Raw genomic sequence first — 27830 nt, 5'->3', positions numbered from 1 at the left:
TTGCTGTTAAACGTAGATGCAGTTGAAACTACAGACCGACGGCAAATTCTGCTTTTATTACTTTATTTTTAACTGAAATCACCCAATGATCGAAATACAGTTACAATTTCTGTTCAAACTGCTTTACAAATTGTTGTTACGTCCATGGTTACAATCATACCAGAAAGTCATATATCTCCTGAAGATGTTCTCATTGGTCTCTCCCAGAACATTTGACACTGTCCCCGAAGATCTTGATTCCAATAGTAGTTTTTATGTCTGATTGCTTTTAATACCAGTGTCATCACTCACGTATACTGTTGGGAAATGTGAAACGCGTCATTTTGTGGTACATGTGACCTCACTGGTTTCTCCGTTTTAAAAACCGCAGTACTGCCTCAGCAGTGTGAAAATAAAACTTGCTTGTCACGGTTGTTTGAACAATCCGAACTATATGTTTTTACATTAACTGGTAATTTTATTATTATATTTCTCACACCAATAACACACAAAAAAGTTTTTTTTTTTGTACAGCACTAAATCGAAATGCTGTACAGTGTACAAAAGTCTGTTTAATATACACCTCTGCACTGACTAATCTAATTGGTCTGAAAACATAAATAAACGCAACAGTACATGATGTAGGAGTATTTAGCTTTTCCAGTACTCGTTTCTATAAAAGTTTCAACATAATCAGTTCTATTTTTCAGACCATCTACTGAACAACGCAGTGTCACTTTTTTTTGCGCGCTTTAACCACAACTACCGCGCAACTTTTCATAGCATTGATTTCAAGGTCGATTTCCCGGTTTATATAAATGCTGTCGATTTACTCTTTGACGGGCGTCAATACTACGAAGGCTTTGTTGAAACAGTTTTGTCGGTCGTTTCACGCAAGCAGCATAATGGGTCTGAAGGTAAATATAAATCTGTGGAAGGTTCACCGTTGACTGTAGATTTAGTGTTAAAATAACATATTTTTCCAGGTCGGCGACAAATTGCCATCGATTGAACTGTATGAGAACAACCCTACGAATAAAGTTAATCTTGAAAAGCTTCTCAGTAACAAAAAGGCTGTTGTATTCGCTGTACCTGGTGCTTTTACTCCTGGTTGTTCAAAGGTGAGTTTCGGAAACACCATCGAATAAAATTGTCTAACACTGGTACTCCGCAATTAAAATGAGACTGTACCTGCTATTTAACTATTTTTTTGTTTCAGACACACCTTCCGGGATACGTGGAAAAAGCAGACGAGATAAAGAAGAAGGGAATTGATGAAATCATATGTGTGTCCGTAAATGATCCATTTGTCATGGAAGCCTGGGGCAAAGAGCACAAGGCGACTGGAAAGGTATGTTTCGTATTATATAATGACAAGCGGGAGAAATTAAAACTGGATCGAGATTTTTGACTGTCTTAGGAGAAAATGGGAAGCCTGTCACCACATTCAAGGTTTCCGGGGCCCTAGCCGACAGTTGTCAAATCCGGTGTTATTCCACTAGTTAAATATGGCACATGCCCCTTTTTTCGTATGGCGCCTTTTTTTCAGTACTATCCATATTCATTATTTCTCACATAATCCGCAGATCCCTAATGGAGAGCTTTCAGGACTGCACAACACATTTAGTGATAAATGGCTACTCTCTCTTCTCGTTAGTTATTCTACTGTTGCTTTCATATGACACGTAAAAGCATACAGAACACTGTCAGCTGTATAAATACAAAGCCTATATCTTTTCGTACTCATCGTCAGATTTGGCAGAATGTATACCCAAGTCGAATATTTTGATAAAGTGTTAAATCTACTAAGTGTATTTTTACTTTTTATTAGTATCTGCAATTTTCAATTTCGTATTTAATGTCTGCTGGTAACCAGTGACAGCCTTTCTAATTCGAATTATGAAACTCTATTATGAATCATAGATGGGGGATGAATAGACACTATTTCTAATAGTGTGTCTGTGAACATATTGAGATACAGGTGACAACAGATGGATACACTAATAGATTTGTTTGGGAGCAAGTTCTGACACATAATCCATTATCAAGGCTACATATTGTATCATTGAGATTCTATGTAATATTTCACTTGTTACAATGGTGTATATTGTTGTCAGGTATGTCACTGTCCTTAATAGTACAACTAAGCTAAAGTGAATTATTTAATTACAGGAATACTGTTCTTGCAAATGGTAGAGATTATACTGTAGCAGACAAATTTCCATGTTTATCAATTTGCATTGTACAAATGTGTTTATTAGTAGTACTGATTCACAAATAGCTGTATATTGGTCCAGCTATGAAGCCTGATAATGGTTTGGCTTTTTTTTGGTTTATTGATTCATCCTATAAATCTCAGATTGTGGGATACAGAAAACACACACACACATATATATAGTAATTATTTCAGCAGATACATGAATTGTAGCTTTATCCACAAAGGTTCTTGCAGTAGCTTCACTGTCTTATTTCAACTCTTTTGTATCTTAAATGATCTAGAAATTTTGCTACTGAATAGAAGCAATGATCCAATAAGAATGCCCTTGGGCTTTTTACAAAAGAGTAAGAATGATGATGTATCTTTTACTTTATATGAAAGACTATTGTAAATTTGTATAGCACTGTGTACTGTGGAGGTTTTATAGGCTGATGTCCTTATTGACTGGACATGAAACTTTTCCTTTTGTCTCGTATCAAGTTGATGGATATTAAAATTTTCATTTACATCTTTTAAATTCTTTCTAATATGTTTACAGATTTCTAGTATGTACATACAGGGAAGAGGGAGAATTGATGACTTTTGAAAGAGGGGTTTGCACGAATCTGTTTGTCGAGCATGTTGCATTGCTCGTACAGTTCTTTTTTGCATTAAGATGACTAAACTAGGTGGCGTATTAACCCAGAAAATAATTCCATACAGTAGGATGCTGTGGAATTTGGCAAAGTAGGCAGTTCGGGCAGTGCTATGACTTTGACAGAGAGTAAACGCAGACTGTGACATATTTTCTTTTGTGTTTCATTAATTTTGTTTATATCTGTGTGTGTGTGTGTGTGTGTGTGTGTGTGTGTGTGTGTGCGCGCGCGCGCGCGCAACTTTGTTTCCATAGAAGACTAAATTTTGTTGGAGTTTGTCACACTGGTACAGCACGCATCACCTTTTAAACAGAAATTTAGGAATTTTTATTATTTTTTTATAAGTTTATTCCTCTCTAGCCATCTATTTAGCTGTTCAGTAGTCTTATTAACAGCTGTTTGAAGCTGACTTGGGGTATTTCCCGTAATTAAGATGCTTGTGTCATCTGCGAATGTTCAGGTCTAGATCATTTATATACAGGAGAAAGAGGATTGGCCCAAGAATGGATTCCTGAAGGACCCCTTTATTTAGAACTTCTGCATCTGAGAAGCGTGTCCTGGTGTTTTCCTTTAGTTCATGTTTTATTTGTATTTTTTGTTTCCTGTTCGACAAGTACGAAGTGAACCATTTTAGTGCAGTGTCTCTAATGCTATAGCCTATACTTGTTGCTTCTCCAACAATATGTTGTGGTCCAGTATGTCAAAGGCTTTACTTAAGTCTAAAAAAAATGCCAGTGGCCTTTTTTTGTCTATTGTGTGCAGGGCAATTTCTATAAAATCATAAATTTCACTGGTTGTTTTATTTTTCCTGAATCCGTGCTGAGACTTGGTGAGAATTTTTTTTCTCTAAGAATTTCATTAACCTATTATACAGTACCTTTTTCTGAGATTTTACTAAAGCCTGATAATAATGAGACTTGTCTATAGTTTTCTATATTTGTTTTGTCTACTTTCTTATGGATAGGGACCAGTTTAGCAATTTTTAAACTGTCAGAAAAGATGAATTTACTATATCTGCAAGAAGAAGTGAAATGTTTTTAATACATAGATTTATGATTTAATAGGAATACCATCAATCCCTGATGACATTTTCCTATTAGCTGATGCAGCACCGATAATTTCATCTGGGGTTGTTTCATTGATGTAGACTGAAGAACACAAGTGCACTTTGTTTTTCTGTTTCATTCTAGTATCTGTTTTGTCAAATTATTAGTGATCTCTGCAAAGTGCCATTTAAAAAGATTTGCAATGTGTTGGGGATCAGTTATACTCCCGTTCTCATGGTTAAGTGATACTTTCCTTTTATGGGACACACTATTTGCATCCTTCTTTATGACTTTCCGTATTGCTTGGCTTTTATTTGCTGATTCTGTTGTGAATTCATCATTGGCCATTTTTTTGCCTGTTGAATCACTCTTCTGTAGGTTTGAATGTATTCCTGTATGTAACTGTTTAGAAGGGGGTATGTTGTTTTTTCCTGTATTCGAGTAATTCTCTTTTACTCATACGTGATATTATGATCCCTGTTGTTATCCATAGTTTTTCTTTTTTAGTTGTGCCTCTTATTTCATCTGTTTTGAGAGGGAATGCAATATCAAAGTAATCAATGAAGATGCTAGAGAATTTCTCAAACTTTTTGTTGGTATCATCTGTTTGCGAAACTTCTTCCCACCTTTTTCCTGATAACAGGGAGTTGAATGTTTCTATATTGTGTGTATTAAATTGCCTTGCTGTTATAGTAATTTTATAGTTCTATATACTTATATGGATATGGTGTCTGTTCCTTCGGACATATAGTTAATGGCTATACTGGCCATGACCTCCTTCTGTGTGGATGCACACATATTCCCCTAACTCTTATGGGACTTGGTAAGAATGTCTTCCAGAAGTAATGAGTGTGTTGGGTAGAGACATTACGAATGTAGTGTGTAGACGTATAAGGTGAGAATGTGGGTCTCACGGGAGGTGTGCGCAAGCCTGCAGTCTCACTATCCTCTGTGCCCTCAGTGGCTCAGATGGGTAGGTCGTCTGCCATGTAAGCAGGAGATCCCGGGTTTGAGTCCTCTACACCAAAAACTTTGTTTGTTATTGACTGAGTATTTTGATGACAAACAGAAAGATGTTTGTTACTGTAATTTATTTGATTACCAGTACCTGGATTTACATTTACATTGGAGATTCCTAAGGCCATTATTATTGTATCACTGACTTCATCACAAAATATGTGAATTCAAACTTCTCCTCTGAAAGCTGCTTGAAGAAAAGATCTAATCCCCCCCACCCTTCTTTTTTTCTAATGTTGCTACTGATATCATTGTGGTCTTTAAAGCTTTATGTCTCGGTGGAACAATATGTTCAGTTCCTCTTTGTAGTCATGTTCACATAATTTAACAAGCGACCAATCATGCTCAACATCTCATTTGAGAACTGACCCAAATACTAATACTCACATATACTGAATAAATTGAACTTTTTTTTTTTTTACCAGTATTCTTTGACCTGCAATTCTAAGTTGTTAGGTACCCTAGACAGGTAAACAGCACTCAAATATTGATTACACGGTAATATATGTTCCTTCACAAATAAGCTGTGTGTCTGCAATTTCCCCACTGAACCCAGCTTAGACTTTATTAGATCCATATATACTTCTTCCATTTTGTACACTACAGATGGTTGTACCAAGATTTTGTTATTACATTAAATTGCAGTGAAGTTTTCATGCTCCTGTAGCAATATATATTTCTAAATATAGACTTCACTCTTAAATTTTCACTGAACGTGTTGATTCTGTTAATTTGTTGTTTCGCACAGTTCCTTTCTACAATACTGTCATGTCAGTTCCTGTCATTGACTCTGTGACAGTGGAGCCCATTTATTTTATGAGAATGGTCAAACTTCTGGCTTCTCATCCATTCCTCAACATTTAGCTTGTTTCGAGTCATTAGCTCTTACACTGAAATTTGCAACAGAACTGTACCCAGCCTCTAATGCATGCTGCTTCTTTTGAACTGTTAATGAGTTCAGTGTCTGCTCTTTCATTATATACTTGAAACATATCTGAACTACCCTTGTAGCTCCCCTTCATGTGGCCGCATAATCCAGTATTGGCCATAAATGCTATGGATCCCTTACAGGACTGCAGTATGCCAGACGAGGCTCAGCAAATACTTCTTGCTTTGCTTCTCCTGGAAGAATTTGTTAAGTTTGCTTACATGGAGAAGCACATGGTCTACCTTGTGGAATACACAACTCACCTGTAGATGAACTTTGTTTCCATAAGGAATTGTGCACAGCGACCGGAGTCTACAAGGAAGGAGAGTCATACAGCAATCAATTGCAATCCCATTAGATTTTATTACTCTTGTACATGTAGATTTTGGCTATAAATAGTTATCTTCTGCGCATCTTACTGTAGTAAGATAATATGGTGACATGTGCTGCTATGAGTTTGTTGGATTGTAACTGAAATGCGCTAAAGATTGCTATTTATAGTCGAAATCTAGATGTGCAAGAGTAATAAAATTTAATGGGATTGTGACTGATTGTTATGTGCCAGTCCTTACTCACCTGTAGACTCTAGTGTAGTTCGTTGTTGAATGTTACCCTTATTCTTAATATATTGGGTTGTGTGTGTAATCCTGTGGATTGTACTAAAATATTACTTGGATTTTCTGGCAAGGAAATTTACTGCTTTATTTTTATTTTTTTTTATATTCTCCCTACTATTGTTCATATTGTACACTCTAGCAACGTCTGCCTGAACAGTCTGCTGCTAGATCTTATTTGCTTCACCCCACGATAAACTGAGAGATCATCTGCAAATGGACTGACATTAGAAAAAATAATAGTGCAAATATGTTACTTGTGGATCTGTAATACTCGTGCTTTCAAAAAGTATTTAAAAAATTGGCTCAAAATTTTAGCCATAAATTGTTTGGTCAAGTAATGAGAGTAAAGCAATATCATAAGTATTGAAGCAAGAAATTATTTTTTATATACTTGAAAAGATTGATGGTGACATGGTTTGCTGCAGAATTCTTGAACAAAATTCCCAGTTCAAATATAAATTCCTTTGAGTCAGAAGAGCTTCTGTCCACAATCAGTATTGATCTAGAAAGCATCGCTTGTACGAAACTTGGGTTGCCCCTTTATCACATGTTCTGCAAATCGTGGTTGAAGGGCAACAGGCATATTCCATATTCCTCAATTTCCAGAAAGTATGACAAAGGCCGTTAACAAAGGTCGGAGAATATGGAATAGTTTCCCACATATATGAGTGGCTTGAAAACTTGTAGTAGTAGAATGCATTATGTTGTCCTAGACAGTGAATGTTTGTCGGAGACAAGGGTATCATCAGGAGTGCCCAGAGAAGTGTGATCGTATCACTCTTATTCTCTATATACATAAATGATCTGAGGGACATGGTGAGCAGCAATTTGCAGCTGGTTTCTGACGATGCTGTAGTTTATGGGAAAGTGTCATTGTTGAGTGACTGTAGGAGTATACAAAATAGTGTAATGAATGGCAGCTTGCTCTAAACATAGACAAATATGTTTATCCATATGAGTAGGAAAAGAAAACCTTGTATACTGTGTTAATAATGTACTGCTTGATACAGACATTAAATATCTAGGCGTTAACTTTGCAAAGCTATAAGAGATGGAGCAAGCACTGAACGACTGTGGTAGGGGAGGCAAATGGTAAAATTTGTTTGTTGGGAGAATTTTAGGAAAAGTGACTCACTTGTAAAGGATATCACATAGCGAACACACACTTGTGCTGCACATACTTGAGTACTGCTAAGTGTTTAGGAACCCCTCCAGGTCAGATTGATGGAAGACATCAAAGCAATTCTGTGGCGGCCTGCCAGATTTGTTGGTACCGGTAGGTTCAATCAATGTGCTGGTGTTACAGAAATGCCTTATGAACTCAAGTGGAAATTCCTGGAGGGAAGATCGTGTTCTTTCTGTCAAGCACTATTGAGAAAATATAGAGAACTAGCATTTGAATTAAGCTGCAGAATGTGCAAGGGCCACGAAGTTAAGATATTAGGGTTCATACAGAGGTGTAAAGAAAGCCATTTTCCCTTGGTCTGTTGGAGAGTGGAACAAAAAATGAAACGAGTTAGTAGTGATATAAGGTACCCTTCACCATGCACAACACAGTGGCTTGAGGAGTGTGTATCTAGATGTAAATGTATGGAATAGGTTTTACGCTTGTCAGATAAATTTTGACATCAAAGGTTCACAATTTTCTCATTTATTTACATTTTCATTTCCAGTAATTCACATACGGTAGCAACAATTGCTGTCTTGCAGTGACTTAACAATGGCCTTTATTCAGAATTTTGACGATAGCTTCCAATTCCAGTATGTTTAATGTTTGATTTCAATTACAATGAGAAGTCGGTCATATAATTAACTTTATATATGGCGTTAAGGTAAAGTAGAAATATAAATATGGTACCAAGTAACAGTTTTGTCAATTAAAAAGCTTTTCCTATTTTAAGTTTTGTAAAATAAATCCTTTTGACAATAATGCCAACTCCAATGCCAAATCTCTGTAATTTTATACAAATAAAGGTGCCCCACAGCATATTATAAATGTGAAGTTTGTTTATACAGTGATAACATTGTTCAATCATCTTATAAGGTTCTTTTAACATACTACATTCCATAGGTTAGTTACTATTCTCAGTACTTATGGTTATTGTAATATGAAAATAAAGACATGGTGACAGATAAGTTAATGCAATAAAATTACAGTGTACCAGGATGTCTAGTAGATGTATCGTAGCCATTGGTGAATCTCAATCTGTTAATTTAGTGATTATATTATTGGTTATTCCACGTAAAGTGAAATCTTCCCCACTTTATCATTTTCAGTTTAAATGAAAGTTTGCACAAGTATAGAATAAAACTTGGCTGTGCGAAATTTCAGCTCAACATAAATTTAAAGTTTTTTTTAGAAGGCTTTCAGTAGAGGTTTGCAAAATGCAAGAATTCTACAAATTTTTGGCAACTATTAAGAGGTCTTAAAATTGCAACTAGTACTAACTTTTTCAATGTAGAGTAAATTTTGTGCAACATGTGCTTGAACTGTGTGTGTGTGTGGGGAGGGGGGGGGGGGGAGAATGTTGATAGCAATAATTTTCCAACAGTTTTGCAGTGACAATAATTTTTGAAGAAGCTAAGTGTACTAGGTATCCTTCAGTAGTTGTACAGAGAAGTTACTTGTCAAACAGTGGATAGTTCAGGATAGAATAACAGTATTTTCAAAGAGATAGATTGCTACTCACCATACAGAGGAGATGTTAAGTCACAGGGTGGCACAACAAACGACTCAACATTTCCTCTGTGGTGAGTAGCAATCTGTCCTATTCATAATATTGAAGTTACTTGTTATCAATTCAGTCAAACCACATTAGTTATTGTATAAAGATGGTATCAAAACTTTTTGAATAAAATTTGTGCATAATTTGAGACTGAATTTTTAAATATTTTCAGCTAATTATTTCTTTACTTTTATTTCTTTGGAGACAGTTCTGCTGTTTTTTTATCTGGAAAATAATTTGTTTTGGAGACATTGGAGATAAGATTTTAAAAAATTACCTTGAAAATGCTATTGTCAAAATTTTGCAAACCATTACCAAGTTCATTTGGTCCAAGAAACCTAAAAATATTTATATACAAATTACATTCCTTAAACTGATTATAAATTACAGCTGTTACAGAAAGTTTTGTTATTTTTACACACAGTGGTCCACTTAATACATTTTCAGTCCAGCTAAAATCTTCCTCTTCAAAGGAAGCTGAAATCCTTCTTCTTATGTTAGCAGACAGGACTTTAAACTTAACATGGTGTTGGGTACTGAAACTTGTATATCAGATTCAAATATCCCCTTTGGACTGTTACTAGTTTTAATTTTAAGTCCTCTTAAATGTGACCAAAACTGTCATAGAGCTCTCATGACATTTTGCAGAAGGATCATCCCTGCAAAATTTCTATCAGTTTGGGGCTGGTCAGGTGGGTGCAACTAGTCTTCTGTTGTGGAGTGACCCGTATGTGTATTACAAACAAAAGTAGCCTAGCTTATTGTCTTTTAAAATCCATATTAACCCTTCAGCTGCTATGTCAAGCTGCTCAGCAACCGTTCCTCAGGTGCTCAATACTTTGATGCCACATCACGTGCATGTTGGCAATGGGAGCATTAGAAGATATTTATAATAATATACAAAAATATTTTTATGATTGTGACCGTCATACATTCTCAAAATGGGACTAAATAATCATAAATGTGATTATTTACAGCTGAAATTGGTTGTTGTCCCTTTTGAAGCACAGAGAAGTACGAAAGTACACTGCAACACAACTTTGTATCCAAACTTCGCCTCCCCCCCCCCCCCCCCCCCCCCCCCCCCCCACCCCCCAAGGCTAGGTATCATCTCGTTGGAGGTTAGGAGCTTGTCATGTGTCGTGACAATTTGTTAGTAGTGCTGCAATCTAAAAACTCACTAGCCAGTAAACATGCATGTGTCTCAAAACATGTACAGCAGTCACTCACACCAAGGGCTTTCATCGCTGAACTGCTGTGGCGATCAAAGGATTAGTTTCACATTCTGTTACTCTTTTCCCATTTTTTACCCTCTTAAATCTTTGAGAGAGCCAACAGCCTTGCCGCAGTGGTAATACTGGTATCTGTTAGGGTACTGAAGGTAAGCACAGTCAGACTTGGCTAGCACTTGGATGGGTGACATTTTGGGTCTGCTGAGCGCTGTTGGCAACTGTGGTGCATTCAGCACTTATGAGCTGAACTGAGGAGCTACTTGATTGAAAAGTAGCGGCTTTGGGAGAGCAGTGTACTGACCACATGCCGCTTCACATCCATGTCCAGTGACGCTTATCGGCTGAGGATGACACAGTGATTGGTCTGCACCATCGGGCCTTCAGAGGGTTGTTAAGAGCTCGCAACTCTTTGAGAAATGCCTTTAATAAAGTTGCCACTGTATCCTTACTTCCTTGTATTACAAGCCCATGATGAATTGGACTTATTTTATTTGGCTATGGATGCTAAATCAACTACACTAACAGTGTATTTAAATAAATAAAAAGAAAAATTCAAAGATTGGTGTCCAGGTTTACCAATCACTCAATTGCCTTAGAGCCAGCTTATAATGTCTAACGACTTGACGACGAAGAGTATGTGAAGTGTATGTGCAAACTTCCCACTTCTCTTAAGAGAGTCGACTTACTTAGTGTACACAGCTGATCTACTCTGGATAGCCGGCTTCTGGAATCTCTAAACTTCTTCCTCGAAGAATGATGCTAGTTACAGGAACCTTAAAGACTCTCTCTACTTTCGAAATAATTAGGTACTCGAAGAATGCTTTTCAATTGCGAAATAATTAGGTACTCGAATAATGCTTTTCAATAACTATCATAAAGAACAAAATTCACACTTCGCACATAAACGTTAGACTTCATGTAAGTCACTTGTATCATCTCACATTAGAAACTGATTTACATACATTTAGCAAAGAGTTGGCTTAACAACCATAACTCAATAAACAAATCGTAAAATACATCTTGCTTCCAGCAAGTCCAAGATAAAAAATTTTATTTTTTCTTAGACTTAAGAATCTCAGTTGTTGATATTATTTATAACAGTGGTCACTGATACGATTAGCACAAAATAACCTAGAAGTTCCACGGTTCTTCCGTATACTTCCACTAGAACTTCTATGGATCGTCCGACAAGTACTTGTCATTGACATTTGTTTGTCGCTTCTACCTTCTGCTTGTGACCGATTTCACACCTGCACACACAAACATGTGACACGCAGTAGGTAGGATTCTAGCATCCTACTCTCACATCTAAAATTCGAGATTTTTGTTCGAGATGGTAGAAGGCGGAGTGGTTCTAGAATTTACACAGAAATTCACAAAACATTACTTATCCCCCCTCCCCCTCAGATCGAACACGCAATATTTTTTTACATAATGATTATGTAAATAAAATCACCCATAACAACATTACATGTCATAACCATATACTTTTCTTCTACATGTATGTGTGTCTAAAAACAAAGATGATGAGACTTACCAAACAAAAGCGCTGGCAGGTCGATAGACACACAAACATACACACAAAATTCAAGCTTTCGCAACAAACGGTTGCTTCGTCAGGAAAGAGGGAAGGAGGGGGAAAGATGCTATCTTGTACCCTAACTTCTTAAAATAATAGAATTCATATGGGTCATACACTTTTTGATTCCGAAGTGTCCATATCCTGTACGAACATACCACACACGTGCGTCTTCCATTACCGTCAGAATGCATAAGCGGCAACATTGCGATGTTATGCTATCTCTCCAAAACAAATTATGACCTATTATTTTCCACTTTCCTACTTGATTAGGAGGTAAGGAATTCTGGATACACATAGAAAGCATTTCTGTAAAGTAAGGACCATGATGGATATTTTCAGTTGCGCTATTTCTTTTCTTTGGATGTTGGGATATTCTGCTGATATAAAATTAATGGCCAAAACAATGCTGGGTCCTTCTGTGCGTTTCAGTCCTTCCATTCCTATGGGTAACCTTGACAAAGCATCAGGTACAATATTCTCGGAACTTTTTACGTGCTGTAACTTAATATCGTATTCTTGTAGGAAAATTACCCTACTATGCAGTAAACGACTACTCATTGGAAAGGATAAAGCTTGATAGTCTGTATAAATGTGGGTTTCTGATCCCCCATACTAGTGTTATTTTTGAATAGCCAACACAATCACTAATAGTTCTTTTTCAGTAGCCGTGTAATTTAATTCATGGTTATTAGACAAAAGCTATGATTCGGTGTTCTACATTATTCAGATCCCACTCTCCTTGGAAAAGTTCTGCAGCAATATCGTAACCAGACGCATCTGTCAAAATTTTAAACGGTTCGCCATGACTGGATGATGTAAAATGGGTGATTCAACAAGCGCACTTTTGACATTTTCAAATGCGTCATTGGCACCTTGATGTCAAGTTCATGGCAGTCCCTTCCTTAAGAAACATAAAATTCTCGGGTCATTTAGTTCTTGCCCTTGTATGTACTGGCGATGGTATCTGGCCATCCCTATAAATCTTTTTAACTGTCGTACATTTCTGGGCTGTGGATATTCTTTGATAGCTTTGATGCGGTCAGGGTCTGGTCTCATCCCTTGTACCCCTATAATATGACCTAAGGACTTAAGTTCTTGGCATCCAAAGTAAGATTTAGTGTTTCACCATAATACCTTTTTTCAAAAAAAAATTCAAAGTTTTGCATAAAGTTAAACATTGTTCTTTCCAAAAAGCTGTTGTTATTAGGATATCATCTACGTATATTATCAAATCCTTCAATAACTCTCTCCCTAGTACACCATCTATGTCCCATATGAATACGGACACATAGATATAAGTCTGAACGGCCCCCCCAGGGGGTCCACAACTCTTTTGTGGATACGTGCGTAGTGAGCATGGGACCCCGAGCTAATATGGCTCTCCTTCCTTTCTGGGCTGCATACCTTCCTTTACTGCATCCTTCCCCATCCCCCATCTTCGCCCCCCTTGTCACCCCCACCACTTTCCTTCCCTTTCTCCCCCTCTGGGAGTATGTTTTGTGCCTACGTCCGGAGATGGACGCTCAAAAATGTAACACATTCTTCGCTTTCTGTGCTTGCAAGTCTTCGTCCTTCCTTTGTCCTTCTCTTTTCCTTACCTCTTCTCTTTACCCTTTCTCCGCTGCGGCGTTTGAGACCTCTCTTCTTTCCTTTCCCCTTCTTTGTTTTTTCCTCCCTTTGCACGTCTGAAGGCAGACCCACGCATTTCCATGCGTAGCTGGTGACGGGGTAATGCATAATTCCCCGTCCCGGGTAGACAGGTAGGACACGTACGTACCCCCTGGTAATGGCCAGGCCCAGGGAGGGGTGATTACCTGAGATGATACCTTCCGAAAGTGCCGATTGGTCCCTCCCTCCGTTTCTCGGGAGGGGTGACCTGAGGTGTGAACAATCACCTAAGGCGGGAGTGCCCTCAGAGAGGGCCCCCACAACGGAGGAGCACGCCATCGGAGATGCCGGTAATCATGGGGGATACTTCCGCAATGGTTTCCTCATCTTCTACTATGTCTGCTCACAAGCGTAAGTTCAATGAGTCTCAGCCACAGACAGTTCTTCCATCGTTGCCACAGTTCCTTGTTGTTTCTCGGTCTGACGAAGGTCAAGACTTCTCCATGGTCAACCCTTTCATCATTCAGAAAGGTGTCAACGCAATTGTAGGTCCTGTAAAGTCTTGTTCCAGATTACGAAATGGCACCTTGTTGTTAGAAACAGTCAGTGCCCTCCAGGCACAAAAATTGCTGCGTACTTCACTGCTACAACACACATTCCCTGTCCGGGTGAAGCGCACCGCACTTTAAATTCATTATGTGGTGTCGTTCATACACGCTCCCTCGACAGATTGTCCGATGAGGAAATTCAAAACTACCTGTCTGACCAGGGCGTAACGGCTGTTCATAGTCGTGAGAAGGGTTGACACAAACATCATTCCAACCCGTACTGTCTTCTTGACATTTGACAGAGTTCAACTCCCATCGAACATAAAAGCGGGCTATGAGAATTTCCGTTCGCCCTTACATCCCAAACCCTACACGTTGCTATCGGTGTCAGGGGTTCAATCATACCAGCCAGTCCTGTTCCAATCCGGCCAAATGTGTTACGTGTGGCAAGGATGTCCAAGAGGGTGCTTGTCCACCTCCATCCCCTCATTACATTAACTGTATGGGTGACCACGCTGCTTCCTCTCGAGATTGCCCCTTTTTTAAAAACGAAAAGCTCATTCAGGAAATCAGAGCAAAGGAAAAGGTGTCGACCTTTGCTGCTCGAAAATTATTCGCCAGTCGAAAGCCCACTGTGCCTCAAACAGGTAAATACAGCACTGTCCTTGCCTCTCCTTGACCAACAAACGAGGCAGCCAAGCAGACTTCTGATCTCACCTTTAGTGCCACAGTCGTCAGATCGGCCAGCGCAAAGATCGCCCGTTCAACCTCCCCACTTTTGCCTGCTCACTCTAAGGCTCACCCTTCATCGGGTTCTGCTAAATCTCGAGCCCAAAAGTCAGACACCCGGACTTCCAAAAAAGAGAATACTTGGGAAGATGTTCTACGTACCCCAACTTCACAACCATCGGTTCCTCCTTCATCTAAACATCCTGTTTCCATGAAGGCTAATAAGAAACCCAGTTCCTCTCCTTCTCCGCCACGGCGTGTCTCATCTACAGCACCACCTGGCGGTAGCCGCCCTCGGCTGTCTTCTGTGTCGCCGAGGTGCGCTGCTGGTGGCCGATCAACCGGCCGATCGCTGGTGGCAGGAGTTGCTCCTGAATAACCTATGGATCAGGATCTTCTGCCTTCGGCTGACTGCCGTTCCGCGCTGTCAGTTGCAAGCTCTGAGCTGTCGTTGAGTTGAGGGCAATCTTGGTCACATTCTTCCATTTTCTGTCCACCCTATGTCCATTATCCATTGGAATACAGGCAGCATTCGAGCCAATCGGGATGAATTGTGGATCCTCTTACGATCCTACTCGCCGGTCATCTTCTGTCTTCAGGAAACAAAGCTGCGTCCCCACGACTGCTTTGTTTTCCCCCATTTTCAGTCAGTCCGATTTGATCTCCCCTCTGTTGAAGGAACTCCAGCACATGGAGGACTAATGATTCTTCTCCATGATACTCTCCATTATCACCCAATCCCCTTAAACACTTCCTTCCAAGCTGTCGCTATCCGTCTTTCCCTTTCTGGATACACCTTCTCTCTTTGTACTGTATACATTTCATCGTCCACACCAATGGCACGAGCTGATCTCCTTCATCTTCTTGGTCAGCTTCCACCCCCCCCCCCCCCCCCCCCCCCCTACTTGCGGGTTGGGGACTTCAATGCCCACCACCCGCTTTGGGGATCTCCACATCCTTGTCCGCGCGGCTCGCTATTGATAGACATCTTCCACCAAGCGGATCTTGTTTGCCTCAACACTGGGGAACCTACAGTTTTGTCTGCCTCCACGACAAATTTCTCTCATTTGGACCTTTCGGTCGGTACTGTTCTGCTAGCTCGGCGCTTCGAATGGTTCGCCCTTGCTGATACACACTCAAGTGACCACTTTCCATGTGTCCTTAGATTGCAGTCACACCTGCCATATATGCGCCCGCGACACTGGAAGTTTGCCCAAGCCGATTGGACACTTATTTCGTCTCTAGCGACATTCGATGACCATCACTTTCCTAGCGTCGACGATTAGGTCACTCATTACAGACGTTATTCTTTCAGCTGCGGAATGTTCAATACCTCGCACATCCGAATTGCCCCGGCGCACCCCCAGTTCCATGGTGGAACGAGGCATACCATGATGCAATACGTGAGTGGCGGCGTGCTCTTCGCGTTTTCAGACACCATCCTACATTGGCCAACTATATCCGCTATAAGCAGTTCAGTGCGCGATGCCATCGCGTCATCTGCAGTAGCAAGAAGGCAAGCTTGGACTAGCTCATTTAACACCTTCACTCCCTCCTCGGAAGTTTGGAGTCTGATTTGGTGGTTATCTGGAGCGCCTAGTTTCTCCCCGGTCTCTGGGCTCACTGTCGCGCATGATCAATTAGTGGACCCTGTCGCAATTTCTAACTCATTGGGTCAACACTTTGCGGAGATTTCGAGCTCTTCAAATTACCCGCCAGCATTTCTCCCGAAGAAACGTGCAGCGGAATTGCGACCTCTTGCTTTCTCCTCTCAAAATCGCGAAAGCTACAATACTGTTTTCTCCATGTGGGAACTCCAACATGCATTCTCTTCTTCTCGCTATTCCGCCCCAGGACCAGACGGTATCCACATCCAAATGTTGCTGCATTTACTATACCATAGTCTGCGTTACCTCCTTCACCTTTATAATCGAATTTGGACCGACAGTACTTTTACCAGACAGTGGCGGGTAGCTATCGTCGTTCCTGTTCCGAAACCTGGAAACGACAAACATCTCCCCTCTAGCTATCGCCCCATTTCTCTCACGAGTAGTGTATGTAAGGTTTTGGAGCGAATGGTGAATTGCCGTTTAGCTTGGTGGCTGGAGTCCCGCAGTCTTTTTACACCTGCCCAATGCGGTTTCCAAAAGCATCGTTCTGCAGTTGACCATCTTGTTGCCCTCTCCACTTATATCATGAATAATTTTCTCCAGAAACGCCAAACGGTAGCAATATTTTTTAATCTGGAGAGAGCATACGATACCTGTTGGACGACAGGCATCCTACGCACACTGTTCTCTTGGGGCTTTCGAGGTCGGCTGCCCCTTTTTCTTCGCGAATTTATGGCAGAGCGCACATTTAGAGTGCGGGTGAACACTACTCTCTCCTGTACTTTCTCCCAAGAAAACGGGGTACCCCAGGGCTCTGTGCTAAGTGTTGTACTGTTTGCCATTGCCATAAATCCCATTATGGATTGTCTCCTTCCTAATGTCTCAGGCTCCCTCTTTGTGGACGATTTTACGATCTACTACAGCTCTCAACGGACCAGCCTTCTTGAACGGCGTCTTCAAGGATGTCTCGATTGCCTCCACTCTTGGAGCATCGAAACCGGCTTCCGCTTTTCTCCCAGTAAGACCGTTTGTGTTAATTTTTGGCGTCGTATGGAGTTTCTTCCACTCTCCTTACATCTAGGACATGTCAACCTTCCGTTTTCGGACGTCGCTAAATTCTTGGGTCTTATGTTTGAAAGAAAACTGTGCTGGTCCTCCCACGTTTCCTATCTTTCGGCTCGGTGTCTGCGATCCCTCAACACCCTCCGTGTCCTGAATGGTACCGCCTGGGGAGCGGACCAAGTGGCCCTCCTCCGCCTCTATTGCGCCTTAGTACGATCGAAATTGGGCTATGGAAGCATAGTTTACTCCTCTGCTCGGCCATCTATTCTTCGTCATCTCGACTCTATCCACCACCGTGGATTATGTATAGTGTCTGGAGCTTTTTACACCAGCCCTGTGGAAAGCCTTTATGCTGGGACTGCTGAACCTCCGCTATCCAATCAGCGAGCAGTCCTTCTGAGTCGTTATGCTAGCCGTCTGTCTTCCATGACTGCTAACCCAGCCCATGACATTTTTTTCGACGCCTCCTTTGATGTAGGGTACGCAGGCCGCCCCTCCTCCCTACTACCACCGGGAGTCTGCTTCCGTCAACTGCTCCGTTCTCTTCCTTCCGCTTTCCTAAAACCTTCTTGACAACTTGGGGTGCAGCACCGCCTTGGCTCCGTCCCAGGATCTGCCTGCTTCGTGACCTTTGTCGATTTCCCAAGGATGGTACCCCTTCACTTGTTTATCGTCGGGCATTTGCTGCTCTCTGTGCACAAATGAAGGAAGCCACATTTATTTACACCGATGGCTCGAAAACATCGTTAGGTGTAGGGAGTGCCTATGTTGTTGGCGACACCCCAAATCACTTTCGGCTTCCCGACCAGTGTTCGGTTTATACTGCGGAGCTTTACGCTGTTCTCCAGGCTGTCCACTACATCCGCCGCCATCAGCGGATACATTACGTTATCTGCTCAGATTCTCTTAGCTCTCTCCTCAGTCTCCAAGCTCTTTACCCTGTCCACCTTCTGGTCCACCGGATTCAGGGCTGTCTGCACTTGCTCCACCTGGGGGGCGTCTCGGTGGCGTTCCTCTGGCTCCCGGGACACGTTGGTATCTGTGGAAATGAGGCGGCCGATATTGCGGCCAAGGCTGCAGTCTCTCTTCCCCGGCCAGCTATTCACTCGATTCCCGTCGCCGATCTACAGAGCGTTTTGTCGTCGTGTTGTTCTTTTATGGCACGCACATTGGTTGACACTTCCCCATAATAAATTGCGGGACGTGAAAGCTCTTCCCTGTGCTTGGACCTCTTCCTCCCAAGCGCGTCGTCGGGAGGAGGTAATTTTAACTAGACTCCGGATAGGGCACTGTCTTTTTAGCCATCGACATCTTTTAAGTGGCGATCCTCCCCCACTCTGTCCCCACTGCTCTCAGCTGTGGACGGTAAGACACCTTTTACTTGAATGCCTCTATTTTACTCCGTTACGCGCCCGTCTACAGCTGTCGCCTGATATATCTTCCATTTTAGCAGATGACACGTGCTCAGCCAATTGCATTTTCGAGTTTATTTGGCCAGTGAGATGACGTCAGTTATTTGAAGCTCTTTTTGGGGACAACCAACCCCCTTCTATAGTGGTTTTTTAAAGCTTTCCTACTGTTTTTAGTTTCTCCAATTTTTTGAGTTTTGTTCCCATTGCTGCTGGTTTCCAGTTTCGTTTTTTAGCTTTTCCTAAGTCACAGACCAGGTGCTAATGACCGTAGCAGTTTTGCCCCCCCACCCCCCCCCCCAAAAAAAAAAAAAAAAACTTTTTGGATTCTGGGTTTAATTTTATTTGCCAATATCCCCCAGTCAGGTCCATAGTGCTAAAGAATCTTGCCTTTTCAAATTTGGATAACAATTCGTCAATATTAATAGGTCTCTCTCTCTCTCTGTTTCTGTATGCCGATTCAGTGTAAGAGTGTCTAATACTAATCGTACTCTGGCTGTAGCTTTCTTTACAACTAATGGATTCTTCACGACACTAGAACTTCGTTCTATAATATTATTATTAATCATTTTATTGATTTCATCCCTAACTGCTTGGTTCAAACTTACCGATATTGGATACGGCTTACAGAAGAATGGAGTGTCATTTACAAATACAGTCGCTGATATTACCTGGACAGTCGGAAAATACTACTTCATACTCCATGTAAATTTTATATAAAGCTCGCGTTGGTTAATCAGTTAATATTAGGGATTTGTTAACTTTGTCTTTTATGTCATCTCCAATACAACAGTTCACTTTAGTGTCATATCTCATGATTTTACTCTTCATTCCTGTTACCCTGACTACGTAAACTCCCGTTACTGGCAGTAGCGGTAAGTGCTGTTTAGTCTTAATGAATTAAAGAATGCATTGGAGATGAGTGATACCTCACTCCCTGAATCTATAAATATGTTAACTTCTGCAGTTTCCACTGTCCCTGTTATTATAGGTTGTGGGTTATTGGTATCTAAACTCAGTTCTTCAAATTGTAACCATTCCTTTGTGGGTAAAGTTAACATACTTACATGAAACAAGACCTCCTAATGTATATCTCCATGACCTGGGCCCTGGCCCTGGATCCAGATCGCATCAAGTTTTCCTCATTATTACTAATTACAGACTGGTTACCGAAACGAGGTATCGCACTTCCATTTTGTGCTCTATTGTTACTCAGTACAAATTCCTGAGAAGCTACTGAACCAAAATTTGAAGGTGGGTGCTTCTTCTGAGAATTGTCGTTATTATTTTTCCTGTTGCATTGGTGTACTCTTGCTAGGTTTGCCTAATGTTTTTTGACGTTATTACCACTACTCCTTTTGTAGTTCGGATTTCCAGTTTGGTGCAAGTTTTCGTTGCGGTCCTTATTTAAGGCATCAAGTGTGTCTACAAAGGACAACAGCTCTTCTAAAGTCTTTCACCCACTACATAAGATATCTTTCCTTGCATATATGGGTAACGTCTAATTAAAATCGGCACTAATCCTTCTTCCTCCATCGACCTATCGAAATACTTCCTCATTGTACCCCAAATATTGTAATATTTTGGGTCCCACAAATCTGATATTAACTTCTCGTGGGCACTTGCAGACCAATACTTCTCTTCAAATTTCTTTTGAAAATCTTCCCAAGAGGAAAAGTTCGCCATATTTACTGTTGCCCATTTGGAGGCTTCTCCTAGAAAGTACCCACAGCAAATTCAATCTTTTTAGAATCTTCCCAATTTTTTGGTAAAGCTTGGTTAAACCTTTTCAAAAAATGTCGGATTTACCTCTCCATCGGGCTTAAATGTAGGGAATTGTCTTGATAACACCGAATTAGCTCCCCATTGCAAATCCGTAACTACTTCACTGGTTAACACCACAGTAGGTGAAGTTACTTGTTTTTCTACTTGTTCTTGGATAAGTTTGAATTTTCTCCAGAGTTCATCTATGCCCTTCCTGGTATCAGCAAGTTTGGAAGAAGCTATAGGCGACGTGTTCCTGGATATTATTCTCTCTGTAACTTTTCTTTCTATAATTTCTTCGACTTGTTCTTCCAAATTACTTACATTTACGATATAAGAGTCTGCTATTTTCTCTCCACTCGTGTACTTACACCTGTAATTTGCGATTGAATGACAGGCATTAACTCGCTCTGCTTATCTACACTTTCTTTCAAAGTACTCAGACCCTGCATTAGAGCATTAAATTTAATATTACACACATTTTCGAAAGATCCTAATTTTTCATTGATTTCTGATTCTACATTATTGCATCTGTCATCAATCTCAAATTCTATCTTTTGTGACAACTTCTGGAAATTATCATTCTGTTTACTACTAAGGTCAGTGAACATTTGATTTACACGAATGTTTAAAGAATCAGTCAATTCCTTCTTTAAACCTAATTTCAAATTTTCTACTTTACTATTTAGGGTGTCAAATTCAGTCTTTAAAACATCCATGCCTTTGCATAGATTACTAAATTCTTTGCTCTGTGAGTCGACTTTGGCATTTAACAATCCTAAAGTTTCATTCTGACATTTAAACTAGAATGTACTAAGCTTAGTTCTTTACTTAGAGTTGAACTTAGTTCCTTACTTACAGCAGCATTTAGAGTTTTGATTAGATTTACTAATTCAGACCAGTCAGGCCCTTCTTTAGTAATTCTCATAGCCATTACTGGTTCTGACGTCCCTCCAATTTGCTGAACATTTTGCAAGCTTTAGACCTTTTTTTTTTTTAAAAAAAAAAACCCAACTTTAAGTAGAATAACTACATTAATAAAGTTCATTAAGTAGTTTGTATCACTTCTTGCTAAGGTACTAAAGTTCTGTTTTGCGCTCACCCAGCATAGAATTCTCGCAGCGTAGGTGAGCGAATGTGACGGCAGGTCAGCACCGGTGAACAGCAGCTGGTTCCATTGACGTCGGATGTAGGCTGGTTTTCACGTCTGCGTCCCTGCGATGCGTGTGAGAGCTGTATACTCCCCACCAGATCTTCTTAGTAGTGTCGTTCTAGGCGTATCTCTTCTTAGTCTAATACATCGAGATCGTCTCTCTGGTTTTTCTCATTGTGACTTTCTTACGTCCTCTCCTTTATTTGCCTTTACAAATGTTCTCAATCAGATATTTGGGCAGAATCCAATTCCATGAAATGGTTCTCTTGTCTTGTTATGCTCGGCTTCTATGGCAACACTTAATAGCTTTTTCTCTCGTTCTCGTCTCAAAATCCCTTTTTTCCTTCGGTCCTTTCACACCGGTCACCATGTTCTATCCATTTGACGACTAAGAGTGTCTGTAGTGTATGTGCAAATTTCCCACTTATTATACAAGTTGACTTACTTCATGTACACAACCAATCTTCTTCGCTGGATAACCGTCTTCTGGAATCTCTATAAACAAACTTCTTCACCAAATATGATGCTAGTTACAGGAATCTTCTCTCTACATGGGAAATAATTAGGTACTTGAAGAATACTTTTCAATAACTGTTGGTATATTTGAGCTTTGTAAAGAACAAAATTCACACTTCACACACAAACATTAGACTTCTTGTAAGTCACGCGTATCATCTCACATTTGAAACAGATTGAAGTACATTTAGCAAAGAGTTGGCATAACAAACAACACTCTATTAAAAACAAATCGTAAAATACGTCTTGCCTCCAGCAAGTCCAAGATAAGAATGTATGTATTTATTTATTTTATAACAATGGTCACTGATACAAGTAGCACAGAATAACGTAGAAGTTCCACAGTTCTTCCATATACTTTCACTAGAACTTCAATGGATCGCCCGACAAGCACTTGTTGGTGCTATGTCTGCCGCTTCTACCTTCTGCTCGTAACTGATTTCACACCTGCACACACAAACGTGGCGCACTTTAGGTAGGATTCTAGCATCCCACTCTAACATCTAAAATGTTGTGTGTTCTAGACAGTAGAAGGCTCAGTGGTTCTAGAATTTACGCAGAAATTCTCGAAACACTACAAATGTAATTCTTTGAGGAATCCATCAGAAATGTTAAGATGTTGTGCTGAACAGTGTGTGGAAGTGCCTGCACCACCACCACCACTCTCGTCACAGCATGGAGAGGCTTGCCTTCACCATTGGCATCTGTTTTCCGTGTCCCACGTCTGATTCAGTTCAGATTGTGCCAGCTGACACAAGTAAGTTTGAAGCAAGAGTGTTTGATAGTTTGGTTCTCAATTTTCAAGGATCTTTCTGGTATGAAGATGACACTCCAATTTCCAGACAGTCACAGGCTTGAAACTGCTGGCTAATGGTATTGTGGCAGTTCTCTGGGCTGAGTGATGAGATACCAGTTGGCTTGAAGAACATTTTTGACTATTATGTGTGGGAAGAGACTGACAGTTATGTGCTCTTGTCCGTGTGTGTGTGTGTGTGTGTGTGTGTGTGTGTGTGTGTGTGTGGCTCCATGTGTGAAGCACCACCACTCCACGCGCGCGTGTGGTTGCTGTCTTGTGAGGTGGAGTGGTGGTGCTTCACACATGGAGCCATTGAACAGGCATACCACATATAATGCCCAATACCTGTTTCCCATAGAGGGGCCTTGCAGCTTGTTGGCAGGTTCATGCTTGGCTACAACAAGCCCCCAACATTTGCAGCATCTTTTCTATTCTGTGCTGCATATCTATCCTCTTGCTGTTCTTTTTCCCCTACCTTGGGGAGCATGTCTGGAATGTGTTTGGAAATGTGTTCTGCATTTTCAGTAGTCAGCATCAGGACAGTCCCTCCACTGTTTTTTGTTCCTTTCTTCTTTCATTCCTTCATCCGCTTCTGTGTTCGAGGTTCCTCTTTTTCTTCTTCCCTGTGCGCTCTTGGAGACACCTCATGCATCTGACTCGTAACAGGTGACTGGGTAACGCGTAATTCCCAGCCCCGGTATTATATCTCTTAAAAGAAATATAATGTTATGTTGTTTATTTAGTTAGCGGAAACAACTCCTAGTAAATTTGTTTGAAAATACAAAAGAGATATAGTAAGCAAAATAATGAATTTCGTAGGTTGCCAATTACGTATTATATCTGGTTTTATCGAGCGCCAGGCTCCCTACAAATTACTGTAAATGCAATAGCATAGTAGTACTCAGCTCTGAAATTATTACTATCACAGAAAATAGACAAGTTTTATTAAAATTATTTCACTGGATTACTTCAATTAATCTCACAGAATATTTTTACATAATTTCTTTCACTCTGGCTATCAGACATTGTGCTGTGAAAAAATATTTTTAAATGTACCGCGTAATGGCGGCTAATTGTTAAGTCAGAGATTACTGTTACTCGCTCCGCAGCAGCTGGAAACATGCTAAATAATTTTCATTAAATATTCTTTTCATAAGATAAATGTGGCGTAGGTTCTTGAAATAACACACGGAGATCACTTTATACTAATATATTCTTGCTAGGACACAGTTTACACCATTAAATATTTGCAATTACGTTATGACAGAAACAAATGCTAGCGCAGCACAATAGCTTGCGTACCTTATTCCAGCTCACACCAGAACGAACAGAACAAAACAGACTAGACAGAAGAATGAGCATTGCATTGTATTTTATACTCTAACAAAGATAATCACATTATAATCTCATACAATAAAAATAATGTCTTTTCTGCATTTATCGATATATATATATATATATTGTATATTTTTACAGTTAAATCAATGTTTGCATTTCGTTTTGAGTCACATACTGACAGTTTTATTTACGTTTCACCTTGATAAGGGTGAATATTGCAAAAGGGACACTACACCGAGTTGGCAGGTAGGGTTCGCACGTACTCCCTGGTACACTCCAGGCCCGAGTAGGGGCAAGTGCCTGAGGAGTGAAGTCACCTAATGTGGGTGCACCCTGTTCTGAAAGGGCTCCTCATATGGAAGGAGCGCACCATCGGAAAACCTGGCAATTATGGGGGATTTTCTCACAATGAGTCAATCATCATCGTCACGGTCAGCGTCTACAAAACGTAAACGGAACGAGGCTAATGATTCAAAGACCCTCCCAGCTGCACCAAGGTTCCTCATGGTTTCATGTACTGAAGATAGTCAATCCTTTGCTATGGTAAATCCATTTATTATTCAGCCACACTAGAGTGTCCTGTTGGCACCCAGCCAAATGTGTAACACGTGGTACAGATGCTCATGAGTGATTGTCTGCCTCCTCCTCACTGCTCTCTTGTCAGTATGGGACCAGTCAGAGCATATGTTTTCCTAATGAATTCTTACTTTCCCATGCTCTACCTTAGCAAAGCACTTTAGTAAGATGATATGCCATAAATTGCTCCCAAAGGAATTGTTTGTTGAGAGACTGTACAGTTGTAGTACACTCTCTGATGGATGCAAGTAGGTGGAGGAGACTGACTGCCCAGTTGATTTGCCTGAATATGTGCTCAGTGTTTAACTCGTAGATCTACTACTTTTGGTGCAGATATACAGTAGAAACCAGTTATAATACATTGAAGGGACTGGTGGTTCACAATCATTGTAGCCAATAATTGCTCTAAGTGGGTTTCTGCTTTGTTTTTTGATAAAAAAAGATTATATCTGGAAATTTTAAGCTGCCATAGTTAAAACTTAAGCAGAAATACAATATTGAAGACAGTTTTTTCTTATGTTAATGCAGTACATACAGCAATAAAATGTTGGCAAAATGTAATAATCTTTAATAAGTGAAGAAATAACTAACAACAATATAAACGGTTTGGTAATGTCGAACACAGTCTTCATAATGAATGAGATAAAATGTTAAAATTGTTTGAGAGTTAATGTAAGTGCTGCATAGTAAAATAGTTGTGAATGACAAAACTTCATTCCAGTTACCGTATCTTTTAAAAAATTAATCAGCTGTGCCAAAATGAAAAGATAGTATTCTGTACATAAACTAGACAAAGGCTTGTACTTTTTCGTATGTTTCCTTTTAAAATGTTGTACAAATGTAATGTACTGTATCTAACACACTGAAAATATCCAACAAGCACAACCACAAAACGAATACACTATTATTCTACTTCTGTACTTTAAAAAAAAGTAACACACATTGGAAACTAATTTTCTAATTTGCTATGACGACAGCGAAGACTGTGTTGTTTAGATTTAAAATGCAATATCTTAATGTGTACTACAGTATAATGTCTTACTTAAGGTAATCTTTTATCTTTATTTGCGTTTTGCCCTCAAGATGTGCTTATGCATTTTGCATTTGACGATGCATTAGTATGAACATCTCTTTGTCATTTGTAGAGACTATATTTTCTGTCTCCACAAATTGTAAACATCGTTGAGTGTGACACACCCCAATTCCTTTCCGATGCTGATGTTTGTTTCCCTATTTTATAATCATCTTATCATTTGTGACTTTCATTCAGTATTAAAATCTCTACTCCTTGCAATGCCTGTTTGACCCATATTGATTTGACTGTACAAATAAAGAGTTCAGATGTAAGCATTACTTAATTTTAGTAATCCCCAAATACGTAACAAATAAAAATGAACATTGGACATTATAGCCCATATATTTCTTTGAAAATGTAATGTAAAAAATGTCATTACAAGCTATGTTGTACTAAGTGTGTGTTTTTTTTATGTGTACCATTCAGATAGGATTTATACACAATGGTTAGATTTTGCCAATACATCGTTAAGTGATTGACTATACATGATGTCTCATTGTCTCCTTATTTTGAGAACTGGGTAGCTGTCATTATACTTAATTATTGATCAGAGATGTAAATTAAATTTTAAGAATTTGTGTGATGTGTACAACTAACAGATGTAGTGTGTTTTCTGAAATAAATAAAGTAATAATTTCTAACTTTGCAACTAGTTATTGAATGTATGATCTTAAACTTGTGTTTTTTCTGTATTATACTCAAGTTATTGGTATGTCAGAGCTTAGTATACTAAGGCTCTAACATTGTATATATGTTTAATTAAATTGTATATATGTTGGAAGGTTGGGGGAACAAAAAATAAGCTTTCACTTTCAGATTGTCGTATAAGATTTTCACCATCAGTTGATCACCAATGTTATGCAGTTTTCGTATAAAAGTGTGTAGAAAGAGAGAAAAATGCAGGCTTTTGTGGGGAGAGAACTTTTCAACAAAATTCTTCTGGTTGTGTGACATCAGTTTGGTTACTATTGCAGGTAATGAAAACTAGCAACCAAACTGTTCAGTTTTATCACATCAAGACTTGGTCACATAGGCAGAAGAGTTACTGTAATTCACATACTACTTTATGTTCCATGTTCTGACTGGGGCATGTACCCAGTACAGGCAATTTCAAGGGAGATCAGTTAATAAATGTTGAGCCCACAAATGGAAAAATTTAAGATGGAACCATCATATTATACTGATCCATTATTGTTTTCTTTACAGAAGAAGAAATTGCCTATTTTGTTGTTGTGAGACTAGTCAATTTGTTGCAGTCATTGCAAAAACGTTTCTCATATAAATTCTTTTATCTGCAGGTCCGGATGCTGGCTGATCCTGATGCATCATTCACAAAAGCATTGGCACTGGATACAAATTTACCACCTTTGGGGGGCACCCGTTCGAAGCGGTATTCAATGATAATTGAAAATGGTGTGGTGAAATCATTAAATGTTGAGCCTGATGGTACTGGGCTTTCCTGTTCTTTGGCTGACAAACTTCCTTTGTAGGAACTAAAACTGTGATCTCGAAACTATTCCACTGCTTTAACGTTACCATTTCACAATTACTTTATTTAGATGTTTCCTAATATTCTGTATGTTTAATTTGTATGCACTATTCTGAAATTGTTGATGGTTAACAATAAAGGTAATAAGTAACCTGCTTGACGTGGTTACATATTTTA

At 39.7% G+C, this 27830-nt stretch overlaps 1 protein-coding gene across 1 annotated transcript; it reads left to right on the top strand.

Moving 5' to 3' along the window:
* The first annotated feature begins 675 nt into the window (after positions 1 to 675).
* LOC126092339 (peroxiredoxin-5, mitochondrial) lies at positions 676 to 27830 on the top strand. The gene is made up of 4 exons (XM_049907877.1): positions 676 to 896; positions 966 to 1100; positions 1199 to 1330; positions 27463 to 27830. Exons 1-4 carry the CDS (start codon positions 798 to 800, stop codon positions 27652 to 27654), a joined length of 558 nt encoding a protein of 185 aa, XP_049763834.1. The 5' UTR covers positions 676 to 797; the 3' UTR covers positions 27655 to 27830.

This window comes from Schistocerca cancellata, chromosome 7, assembly GCF_023864275.1.
Source record: "Schistocerca cancellata isolate TAMUIC-IGC-003103 chromosome 7, iqSchCanc2.1, whole genome shotgun sequence".
NCBI classification, from domain to species: domain Eukaryota; kingdom Metazoa; phylum Arthropoda; class Insecta; order Orthoptera; family Acrididae; genus Schistocerca; species Schistocerca cancellata.
The sequence above is the reverse complement of the archived record's forward strand: the minus strand, read 5'-3'. Positions and strand labels throughout refer to the sequence as shown.

What these genes read in the sequence shown, in the direction of transcription:
- LOC126092339 (XM_049907877.1), top strand. Translation starts at nt 798, where the DNA reads ATGCTGTCGATTTACTCTTTGACGGGCGTCAATACTACGAAGGCTTTG. An exon ending in GCAGCATAATGGGTCTGAAG is followed by an intron (nt 897 to 965) that starts GTAAATATAAAT and finishes ATATTTTTCCAG; the next exon opens with GTCGGCGACAAATTGCCATC. An exon ending in AGCACAAGGCGACTGGAAAG is followed by an intron (nt 1,331 to 27,462) that starts GTATGTTTCGTA and finishes TTTTATCTGCAG; the next exon opens with GTCCGGATGCTGGCTGATCC.